This window comes from Mytilus galloprovincialis, chromosome 3, assembly GCF_965363235.1.
Source record: "Mytilus galloprovincialis chromosome 3, xbMytGall1.hap1.1, whole genome shotgun sequence".
In the NCBI taxonomy this organism is placed as follows: Eukaryota; Metazoa; Mollusca; class Bivalvia; order Mytilida; family Mytilidae; genus Mytilus; species Mytilus galloprovincialis.
Genome location: NC_134840.1, coordinates 33277502 through 33290400, shown reverse-complemented (window position 1 = coordinate 33290400; position 12899 = coordinate 33277502). Strand labels below are relative to the sequence as shown.

The 12899-nt window shown below is 32.2% G+C and overlaps 1 protein-coding gene across 2 annotated transcripts in view; it reads right to left on the bottom strand.

The window, feature by feature from the left end:
- The window catches only part of LOC143067764 (DNA polymerase alpha catalytic subunit-like), a 65751-nt gene that overhangs the window by 37149 nt on the left and 15703 nt on the right, over nt 1–12899 (bottom strand). For both annotated transcript variants that reach the window (XR_012976022.1, XM_076241276.1), the window contains exons 7-19: nt 12203–12441; nt 11438–11552; nt 9337–9521; nt 8667–8779; nt 6974–7084; nt 6654–6728; nt 6227–6300; nt 3875–3939; nt 3278–3315; nt 2001–2123; nt 1606–1690; nt 1169–1230; nt 616–708 (exon numbers count right to left, since the gene is read on the bottom strand). Coding sequence is in view for 1 of the 2 variants with exons in the window: in XM_076241276.1 (XP_076097391.1) it covers nt 616–708; nt 1169–1230; nt 1606–1690; nt 2001–2123; nt 3278–3315; nt 3875–3939; nt 6227–6300; nt 6654–6728; nt 6974–7084; nt 8667–8779; nt 9337–9521; nt 11438–11552; nt 12203–12441 (1378 nt within the window). In the remaining variant the exon portion in view is untranslated. The remainder of the gene's footprint in view (nt 1–615; nt 709–1168; nt 1231–1605; nt 1691–2000; nt 2124–3277; nt 3316–3874; nt 3940–6226; nt 6301–6653; nt 6729–6973; nt 7085–8666; nt 8780–9336; nt 9522–11437; nt 11553–12202; nt 12442–12899) is intronic.

Sequence of the window (12899 nt, the reverse complement as noted above, 5' to 3'; positions counted from 1 at the left end):
TCTTTAATTGATGAGACTTCCCAAACATTACATTATTCCTGCCAAATCAAGCTTAAAATTGAGATATCCTTGTATAGCTTATAGGTATGGCATTGTCATGTAGGTTACCATGTTTAGTGTAAACCCGGAATTACTCTAGTATGTTCCTGGAATCTGATCCAGTATAGTAATTGTCTTCATTTCCGGTTTTGGCATGCATTGTTTTTCCATGTTGTTTTTGTCAGTCAAATATGATTTTACTTGGATTTACACATTATTTGTTGGCTATTTTCTGTATAAAGCTAGGGGTAGAACAAAATAAACATTGCTGTCATGAATAATAAAGATGAAAAAAAAATTTGAAAATCATTTATTTGAAAATTTTATAAAAATAGTCAGCACAGTAAAATTTTTATTTTCTTTCAAATCAAAGGTCTGTCAGGTGTAGCTAGTAACCAAAATGAAAGTCCAATTGCAAAAGTGGAAGGTTGCAGACCTCAGACCACTGCTAATTTGAAACCCTAAATAAAAATCAATAATTGCTCAATGTCCTAGTTAACTATTATTTTCTAATTTATAACTGTCACCAAGATCACATGGTAGTCATGTGACTCCCTAAAATACAAAGACACCTACTACAATAACGTCTGGATCGATCTTGTGTATTTTAGCAAGAAGAAAACCTAATAGAGGCCTCTCTGATGGAAAACATTCTATCTTCATATTATTCTGAAAAAAAGAAAAATAGAAATCAAAATAACTAAGTCAGTAATATATATTTAAGGTTCACGACCGTTTTGCCACAAAAACGTTACAATATTTGTTAATTGTGTGTATCTATAAGTAATTTTATTTGTACTCTGCTATGTATTAGATGTACATTTAGAGCTGGATTTTAATGCACTAGTTAACATTAAATTATTATCAACAGCATTCCAGTCTGCTCTTGCTCCTTACTGCTGCACATTAAGCAGAGAAGCAGCAAATACAACTTTCAAGTCAATCCCATCTAAAAGTCTCTAACAAGATAAAAATCTTACCCTTCAGTATCACAATTTTTCTGATATTACACAGGAAACAGTTTTTTTTCCTTTCTTATATTCAAATTTCTTAAAATGATCAAAGTATAGTGATATTATTGTTCATTTCTTATCTAAAAATTAACACAAAACAATCCCCATATTTTTACCTCTTTTTGTGCTTTTTCTCTAAAGTCATAAGGAAATATACAATCATTTGGCTTAGTTATTGCTGAAAAAGAAGAGAAACATAGTTGTCACCTAGGGTATTAAAAATCAAAATTACAAGGCAACTAGGACAGGCACATATAATTATTTTCTCCATTTATACATTTCAATACTACTTTTTTAGAAAAACTTTGCTAAAGAAATATCATGTTTGCTTCTGGTGGTATCTACCTATTTTCTTCATTTTTTTTTAAGTTTCTAAGCATGAAAAATATAGTTTTCAGCTGAATTTGGTCAAATTAACTCAATTTAAAGTTGCATTAAAAAATCATGTTTTTTTCCCAATGGTATTGATAGGTTTCCGGTCTATTTTTATTTCCTTTTCTTTTGTGAATAGTTAATATAGAATTTAAAAAACTAATTGACTAATTTTGGTTACCACAGAAATGTTGTTGGAAAGGGATTTTAGGTGCTGGTTTATCCATGGCTAAAGAGTTCTGTACCAAACAAGCTATTCCAATGATCTGGAATAAAAATACTAATATTCTTTAGACCATTGTCTCAAGGTTTGGAAGTTTAATTTGATGCATTTATCAGTTTTTAATTAAAACAGAATGATTCTCTGCTTTCAAAAACTGGCTTTGAGCGATCCCAAATCCAGAAAAGAAATTCAGACATAAGAAATTTCTAACCTGTTGTTTATATTTAATTTAATTTTTTTTTTATTACATTTTGAAGTATTTAGAGTAAATAATTGCAATACATGAAAACTTCTTTTTCACAAGTTAAAGAAAAATACAGTTCACATAAAATAGTGTTTCTATAAATAATTACTTCATTTTGATGTGTCTTTTGGTTTGGCAGTGTCCTCATATTAAGAGCCATGACAACCAGAGGGGGTGGGGATAAACTGGCATCATTTACAACACTAATATGATCTGGTCTTGTCACAAATACCTACAATTCAAATATATGAAAAATGATGCATGTCTAAACACAACTCTTTGCCATTTTTCTAAAACAAGAATGTGTCCACAGTACACGGATGCCCCACTCGCACTATCATTTTCTATGTTTAGTGGACCGCGAAATTGGAATAAATTCTCTAATTTGGCATTAAAATTAGAATGATCTTATCAAAGGGAACATGTATACTAAGTTTCAAGTTGATTGGACTTCTACTTTATCAAAAACTACCTTGACCAAAAACTTTAACCTGAAATTTGCACTATCATTTTCTATGTTCAGTGAACCGTAAAATTGGGGTAAAAACTATAATATGGCATTTAAATTAGAAAGATCATATCATAGGGCACATGTATACTAAGTTTCAAGTTGATTGGACTTCAACTTCATCAAAAACTACCTTGACCAAAAACTTTAACCTGAAACGGGACAGACGGACGAACGGACGAACGAACGAACGAACGAACAGACGGACGGACGAACGGACGCACAGACCAGAAAACATAATGCAGCTCTACTATCGTAGGTGGGGCATAAAAACTTACATAATAATTATAACTTCCTATGAAAACAAGTAAAACTGTGAGCAACTGCACACTAAGGATACTCCATACATTTGGTTACACAGGAAGTTAATGAGCAATTTGTCTAAAAACACAGTATACCATTTACATGAAGCCTGATTACAAATTTCAGGAAGCGCTGATTTGTATTTCTTAATACAATATGACAGGATTTCATGGGATGGACGCACAGACAGGGGTTAAACAGTATAACTCCTCCTTTGGAAGGGCGGATAGTTAGTATAAATTTAGTACAAAACTTACCGTTAGGGGATTATTTTTGCGGGTTGTAAATTTTCGCGGATAGAACAAAATCACCTAAATAAATTCCACCCTTAAAAGTGCAAATGCAAAGGTATTCATTAAAGTTTTGAAACCATCAAAATATTTTGTATACATGATTTCATGAAAATCGTGAAATTTTACACCCGCGAAAATAACCCCTTATATGGTATGGTATCTGTTTGCAAAATATTTGAATGGATGTTTAATGTATAATTTCAATTATTATTTATTCTATCTGATGGGAGCAGGCTATCACAATACCATTGACGGATCATATGATGTTTTATTGTTACTTACTTCCAATTTGCACCAACTTATTGGTGGAGTTGAAATTTCTGCAAAATAAATAATGTGAAATTGAAACAAATCTTTTATAACATATAAAATTGAGAATGGAAATGGGGAATGTGCCAAAGAGATAACAACCCGACCATATGCCATATGCATGCCCAGAAATGTAATCTGAGGATAGTGATCTATCCTACCGTTTAATTCTACTGAAATGTAATCTGATGATAGTGATCTATCCTACCGTTTAATTCTACTGAAATGTAATCTGAGGATAGTGATCTATCCTACTGTTTAATTCTACTAATTATCAATGAAATCTGATGATAGTGATCTATCCTACCGTTTAATTCTACTAATTATCATAATTTCCCAATTAAGTTTCTATCAAGTTAACAAATAAACCTTTCATCACAACCTGTTGACTTTCTTAAAATTGATTTTAGCTATTCAAATATTTTGTTTTGATAAAAAACATAAAAAGCAACATTTAATAATTGCCTATCTTCATAAAAGCAAAAAATTATCTTGCTGTGGTCAGATATGTAGAACTGGTCTTAATTTACTTTATATGCTACAACAGGTTTATTTTTATCATAAACTTACGTGGACATTTGATATCAAGCCAGCTTGGTCCTTTCATTTTAGTTTCAAGAACAAGGTGTTCTAAACTGCAACAAAAAATAAAAACAGAAAAAAAATTACAACTTTTTTCAACAAGCAATCTGAGAATATAGCATACTGTATAGTGGGTTATTTTCATGGGTTGTAAATTTTTCGCTTATTTTCACGGATAGAAAATCACCAAAATTAATTCCCCCAATTTAAAAGTGTACATGCAAAGGTATTGAGAAAAGTTTTGAATCCACCAAAATATCTTGTATACCTTAATCTATGAAAATCCGCGAAATTTCACACCCGTGAAATTAACCTGCTATATGGTAATTAATACAATGTTCCTTATAAGCTTATGGCAATTGTTTATCAGAGATGTCTGGTGAATTCTTAATTCCAATTAGGAAATAACTGTGGCTGGTGTATTTCAGTTGCTGGTATTGTCTGTCAAACAAGGACCACATTGGGCACAATAATAGAACAAGGTGTAATATGTTCCATTGTCTAACTGAGCTTTTTTTCAAAACAGTCTCAAACTTACAGATGACATACTTGTAAAAAGGGTGCAATAGGACTGCTCACAGGGATCATTTAAGTTAACTTCCACATATGCTATGAGATAAACAGTTTGAATACAAATTTTAAATATAATGGTATAAGCAAAAGGAAACCCTCCCCTTCTGGTATACTTTAATATAAGGAAGCATGTTTACTTTCATTTATGCTCATTATCAGCGTTCTACAACTGTGTAAAATTTCATTAATATCTTGTGATGGACTTTCTGAATTACATTTCCCTTGCAGTTTTGTATTTTTGTTGTTTTATTTTTTGTCAAGTAATTTAAAATATTGAGAAATGTACATACTTAGACAGATCCAAACACATAGACAAGGGTGACTCCTTTATACCTCAAAACACTTACCTTGACACATTGTACATACTTAGACAGATCCAAACACATAGACAAGGGCAACTCCTTTATACCTCAAAACACTTACCTTGACACATTGTACATACTTAGACAGATCCAAACACATAGACAAGGGCGACTCCTTTATACCTCAAAACACTTACCTTGACACATTGTACATACTTAGACAGATCCAAACACATAGACAAGGGCGACTCCTTTATACCTCAAAACACTTACCTTGACACATTGTACATACTTAGACAGATCCAAACACAGAGACAAGGGTGACTCCTTTATACCTCAAAACACTTACCTTGACACATTGTACATACTTAGACAGATCCAAACACATAGACAAGGGCAACTCCTTTATACCTCAAAACACTTACCTTGACACATTGTACATACTTAGACAGATCCAAAAACAGACAAGGGCGACTCCTTTATACCTCAAAACACTTACCTTGACACATTGTACATACTTAGACAGATCCAAACACAGAGACAAGGGTGACTCCTTTATACCTCAAAACACTTACCTTGACACATTGTACATACTTAGACAGATCCAAACACAGAGACAAGGGTGACTCCTTTATACCTCAAAACACTTACCTTGACACATTGTACATACTTAGACAGATCCAAACACAGACAAGGGCGACTCCTTTATACCTCAAAACACTTACCTTGACACATTGTACATACTTAGACAGATCCAAACACAGACAAGGGCGACTCCTTTATACCTCAAAACACTTACCTTGACACATTGTACATACTTAGACAGATCCAAACACATAGACAAGGGCGACTCCTTTATACCTCAAAACACTTACCTTGACACATTGTACATACTTAGACAGATCCAAACACATAGACAAGGGCGACTCCTTTATACCTCAAAACACTTACCTTGACACATTGTACATACTTAGACAGATCCAAACACAGACAAGGGCGACTCCTTTATACCTCAAAACACTTACCTTGACACATTGTACATACTTAGACAGATCCAAACACATAGACAAGGGCGACTCCTTTATACCTCAAAACACTTACCTTGACACATTGTACATACTTAGACAGATCCAAACACAGAGACAAGGGTGACTCCTTTATACCTCAAAACACTTACCTTAACACATTGTACATACTTAGACAGACAGATCCAAACACATAGACAAGGGTGACTCCTTTATACCTCAAAACACTTACCTTGACACATTGTACATACTTAGACAGATCCAAACACAGACAAGGGTGACTCCTTTATACCTCAAAACACTTACCTTAACACATTGTACATACTTAGACAGATCCAAACACATAGACAAGGGCAACTTCTTTATACCTCAAAACACTTACCTTGACACATGAGTACCACATAGACAAGGGTGACTCCTTTATACCTCAAAACACTTACCTTGACACATGAGTACCAAACACATGACTAAAAGTATTACCACTCAAATCTGATGGCAAAGCAGGGCTATCTGCCTGAAATGAGGAAAGAGAAATTATTTTAAATATCAAATTCACCATATCCACTAAATCTGTGTTAATACAGGACATGTTTGTATCATTATCATTCAAACTAATGTAATTGGTGAAAAAATGTACCAAAAAATATATCAAAATAAACGCCTTAGTGTGGCATAAATTTTAGTTTTTTTAATGATATTCACAACAGACATAGTAATAGAATGCTCAATTATATTAAATATTCTCCATTTCCATTCTCAGTTTAACGAATACAGCAAAAATATGTTTGTTGATTCTAAAAAAATAAATATTTGATAGTAACTAAATTATAACTATCCTATGTTTGATTCGGACTATAAACTACTTACAGAATATCTGATTTCCATATAGTCTGATTCCACAGGAACTTCTACTTTCTCAAAGGCATACTGTTTTGTAACTTTCTGTCAATATAAAAATCATTATACTGAAATATTTTGTTTACTAGTGAAATAATCTTGTAGATTAAAACATGAAATGTTGAAAAGCATTTGTAGAACGTGTGTTATGAAAATCAACCAATAAAATTTTACATTGTAAACAAAAGGATATATCTATAGAATAAGTTTAGTTTGCATTAGTTCCAATGGACTCTACATTGAATTCTAAACGAATAGAACAATGAATACAGTAATTTTGATTAATATACCTTTGATTTAAATTTTGGAATTTTGTATTTTTCTGCCACTCTTTCATTGAACTCATTGTAGACATCAACAAGTGAAACCTCAAATCCTGTATCTTCTCCCTTCAGGTATTTCTGCAAATTAATGTTTTAAGGTATTATTTTTTGATAATCAATCACAGTAAGAAATCTAAAGCTAAAATATTTTGTTTTATATTTCCAAATCATTAATAATAATAAAGAAAGTTCTGGTAATTGACCCAGGACTAGTTTCAGTATTCATTTCTCCTGCACACTAAAGTGAGTTTAAATAATTGAACTTAATATCACAAAAGAGATGGAAGTGTTAATTTATATAGAAATGCACAGCAGGCAAGTTTCCAGTCTGTAAGGCTCAGCTTTCTGCATATTAAAAGAACCACTACAACAATCTCATTGATGATTTAGCATATGGCCTTATCAACATACCTTACTTTTCTAGTGGCAGTCTTAATTTCCTGTCCTTTTTTTTGTGTCTACCCCTTACATTTCCTTTCAAATTGTTCTCATACTGAATATTCAGAAATATTTGGACAAAGGAAGATAACTCTAATTCTAAATATTACTTTCGTGTCATTTTTTAAAGCACACTGACACAATATTTATACATCATTCACAATTTATGTGCACAAAGCACTAGGTGATAAAATTCTAAAAATTGATAAATATCTATTCAGTTTCATCAGGGATTCTGATTTCATGAATGCAAAACTTTTTATTTTACCCCACCTTGCAGAAAATTCTAACAGATTATTTCTTATAATTGTTCAGGCGATCTTATAAAATAGATACATCATAACAAATGAATTGATGAGCTCTTTTACTTATATATAGCTACTAAGACGAAATTATTCAAAAGTCAAAAACAGGAAAAAATGTAAAATGTAGGGTTTGAACACAACATTGACAGATTAAGGTGATGCATGCACAGCGACATCAGTACAAATAAAAATTGAATATTGTAAATGTATAAAGCTCACTGATGTATGTAATCTTAGTTTAATTACCTTTATCGATCCTCTGATAGTATGTATGCATGCATAAACATAGTAAATATAATGCATGGTTTAATATATGTAACATGTATATATCAAAAAGGCCGTTTCAGCTTGTCATATTGCATTCATATTCAAATGATCTAATACATCAGCAAAATTATCATTATTTAGATTGTTAGTTATTTACTGTTGTCAGATCCATGAATATTCATATTTAATTCGTATTCAAAATTTCAAAAGTTGCCTAAAATTGATGATTTATCATTTAACATTTACCAAATTTTTCTATTTCATATTATTGTATCTTCAAAACATTTTGCTTTTTGTAACAGTTAAATTTTGTCACATCAATCAGTCAAGTCAAATTCTAAATTCTTATCACATCACCTGAATAAAAAATTGTCAAGATATTCCATTGAAAATTTCTTGCAGGTTTGTGCACTGACAAATTATTGCCATTGTAAACAACAGCAATATTTTGTTTAATAACCTGCATTTACAGCCATCACAAATATTCTTACATAGAGCTAGATCATAAAGTATTAAATCGAAACATTCTTTTACTTTTTTACAAACTATAAACCATTCACCTCATGCTATCACTCAAAACAAATGCATTTTCTGTTCAAGTTTATACCCCTTTCATTAATCTGTTTTTCACATGATTGTAAAATACTTACAGTTGGTCTGGGTAACACAAAGATTCTCCTATCAATGTTTTTAACAGTAACACAACAACTGACATGTGTCTCAGCAGATTCTATCCAAACTTTACCAAATAAATACACTACACCTACAAAGGACCATGTGAAATTAGTCTATATCAGTAGATGTACAAAGTCTTTCTCAAGAGTCTTAAAACAAGAATGTGTCCCTAGTACACGGATGCCCCATCCGCACTATCATTTTCTATGTTCAGTGGACCGTGAAAATGGGATTAAATCTCTAATTTGGAATTAAAATTAGAAAGATCATATCATACAGAACATATGTACTAAGTTTCAAGTTGATTAGACTTCAACTTCATCAAAAACTACCTCGACCAAAAACTTTAACCTGAAGCGGGACAGACGGACGGACGAACGGACGAACGAACGGACGAACGAACGAACGAACGAACAAACGAACGAACGGACGCACAGACCAGAAAACATAATGCCCATAAATGGGGCATAAAAATTGTTTCAGAAATCATATATTACAAGTTGACCAAATGTACAAGCCAGTAACTTAAGCATAACCGACCCAAGTAGATGTACAAGTACATATTACAAAGACTTTGGTAAGAGGGAGGGCTTTAGAAATATTGAGGTATTGCTGTTGATAGATAAAAATGTAAATCACATTTACCAGGATGTGAATATTGATCTTCATAGGCATCCAACCAATAAAATCGTAGAACCTGGTCACCTGATTCATTAGTGACCAATGGTAAGTGTGAAGAGTCAACTTCTATGTCTGTAATTTTCTCAGACTGGCTACTGCCCATTTCTTCCTTAAAAGTTGTCCAACCAGTAGACAAAGCTTCTAAAGGTCTAAATAGATCAAATATAATTAAACAAATATAATTTATTGTAAATGTAAAATAAACACAATATGGAACTAATAGTTAGTAGTCACAAAGTCATCTATAAAAGATTGCTTCTTAGGTATACAGATGATATTTTTTTAAATCTTTATTTAAAGAAAATTTTTACAATGTTTTTTTTTTATTGCAAACATATAATCATGATTAGGAAAACACTATTCACAACATAAGTTTTTAATTGAAAGTGCTTATTTCCTGATAGTATGAACTTTTCCTCTATTTTTGTATGTAAACAATCTCTCCATCATCATATGGTCTAATTCATTTGTTTGTATAAAATAACATTGATTTATAATACAATACAAGAGGCTGTCACAACGACAGCAAACCGGATTTATTAATATTTATTTGTGTCCTGGCAATATCACAAGAACCATTACTGATGAATGGTGAAAGTGAAAATCGTCAATATCAAATTTTACCTCCATTTTGTCATCAGTATCAACATCTTAAAATTTGAAAAGCTTAGATTGAATGGTTCATGAGTAAATGCAACAACGTGAATGGAAACGCCATTTCACAATCTTTCAAGAACCATAACTCCTGAACGGTAAAAGTCAAAATCATCATTATTGAACTTGACCTCTAATTTGCCATCAGTAACAACATATAATAATTTCAAAAGCTTTGGTTGAATGGTTCATGAGAAAATGCACGGACACGACTGGAAACACCATTTTTCAATCTTTCAAGAACCATAACTCCTGAACGGTAAAAGTCAAAATCGTCATTATTAAACTTGACCTCCATTTTGTCATCAGTAACAACATATTAAAATTTGGGAAGCTTAGGTAGAACAGTTCATGTGTAAATGCACGGACACGACTGGAAACTCCATTTTTCAATCTTTCAAGAACCATAACTCCTGAACGGTAAAAGTCAAAATCGTCATTATTAAACTTGACCTCCATTTTGTCATCAGTAACAACATATTAAAATTTGGGAAGCTTAGGTAGAACAGTTCATGTGTAAATGCACGGACACGACTGGAAACTCCATTTTTCAATCTTTCAAGAACCATAACTCCTGAACGGTAAAAGTCAAAATCGTCATTATTGAACTTGACCTTCATTTAGTTGTCAGTAACAACATATTAAAATTTGGGAAGCTTAGGTAGAACAGTTCATGCGTAAATGCACGGACACGACTGGAAACTCCATTTTTCAATCTTTCAAGAACCATAACTCCTGAACGGTAAAAGTCAAAATCGCCATTATTGGACTTGATCTCCATTTTGTCATCAGTAACAACATATTAAAATTTGGAAAGCTTAGGTAGAACAGTTCATGCGTAAATGCAGGGACACGACTGGAAACTCCATTTTTCAATCTTTCAAGAACCATAACTCCTGAACGGTAAAAGTCAAAATCGCCATTATTGAACTTGACCTTCATTTAGTTGTCAGTAACAACATATTAAAATTTTAAAAGCTTTGGTCGAACGGTTCATGAGTTAATGCACGGACAACATTTGATTCCCTCCCGCCCGCCCACCTGCCCGCCGTACATCCCCAAATCAATAACCGACATTTTTGTCACAAAAATCCGGTTAAAAATGTAGATTTCTGCAAAACAATTAACATTTGATACACATTTTTTGTCTGTCATTATTGGACAATAAAGCAATAAAGGTTCCTGTAAATTCAAGTAATATAGAAAATGTCAGACGCACCAAAGGAATAGGGATTGTTGTATGATGTCAATAGTTTTATGTTTCTAAGTCTACTCTTGCAGTTTCCCAAATAGCGATAAGATCTATTCCATATTATGCAATTGCAGGGAATGAATTGGTTGCAGATTCATGAGCTGTGTGCCAGGTGCTTCAATTATTTACTTTATTTTTACTATTTGTCAGTTATCTTACATTTCTTCTTTTTCTTCTTTAACTTTGACAGACTTCATATCACCACCAGCTGACATTTCTTCATCAACATTCTCATCAAAGTCAACATCATTCAGTTCCATTAGACCAGAATCATCTTAAAATGTAAATTTTATTCATTTATTGAATTAAATGTTGTTTAAACTAATTTCTGACATACACATGCCAATTCTTCAAGATGTTATTCTATTGTTAGTAAAATTTCATATTTCTGACATACACATGCCAATTCTTCAAGATGTCATTCTATTGTTAGTAAAATTTCATAAGACACCTGTTCAGTCTTTGAATTTGATAACAATGTCAATATATAAAAGTAGTCATTTTGCGTACATTTCCTATAATCTCAGAACTGAATGCTTGTGTTATAGATTGTGAATCTTTAAAAGAGACAATTATGTGTGATAAATCAATCTAAGTTCTGTACATGTCATATTTACATCATATTCCTGTTGTTAAAGGAGTGTATTATTTCAAGGAGCACATGACTGGTGCGAGTGTGATATACCTTCTTACAAATAAGTTTTTGACTAGTTCTATAAATAGACAAACTGTGCTCTTCACTTTTGCACACCAAGTCTACTTAGTGTTGTTGTTTAGAAAAACTAAGCAATTTTAGAAATGTGTAACTCAATCTCCCAAACCAGTAAAAATATTGTTGGAGTCCAAGTTCAGCTATAAATGGGAAATGAAAAAAATAATTAAGAACAATAAAAGATTTTCACCCTTCATTAATAACCAACAAACCTTGTTCTGTACAGTTTTGTACTGAGGTATCTGCAGTTTCTATATCCATCCCATCAACTTCATCATAATCATTGGTGTCAGGGATGTTAGGTTTAGGTAGAGGTTTTTTAATGAGCACTGCTGTATAGGGTTTGCTCTGTTTCTGTACTGGTGAAGATCTGATCTCCTGTTTTATTGGCTTAACATTCAATGATTGTGAAGCTAGTTTCGTTGATGTGCTAAAAGGATTTAATGGTGACCTGTAAAGTAACACAAAATAAGAGATTTTAGTTGGTTTATTTTTTCTAATTCGTTAAATAATATTAACAAATATGAAGTTCTATAGAATTGAAATGTTCATCGAATTACCAAATTTCCTTAGGCTTTGCATGCACAGTGGCAAAACCATGAAATCAAATATCCAGGAAAATGCAAGTTTTTCTTAATCCACAAAAATGATACCCACCAAAATAATTGAATCAACAGTATTTTAGATAATTTCTGCATAAATGCTCAATAATCGACTGTATCCTAAAAACATGACCTGATGAAAATTCTGTGAACTGAACAAAGGGCAAACTTGATTATCAAAAAACAATAAACAAGAATGTGTCCAAAGTACACGGATGCCCCACTCGCACTATATTTTTCCATGTTCAATGGACCGTGAAATCGTGGTCAAAAGTCTAATTTGGCTTTAAAATTAGAAAGATCATAT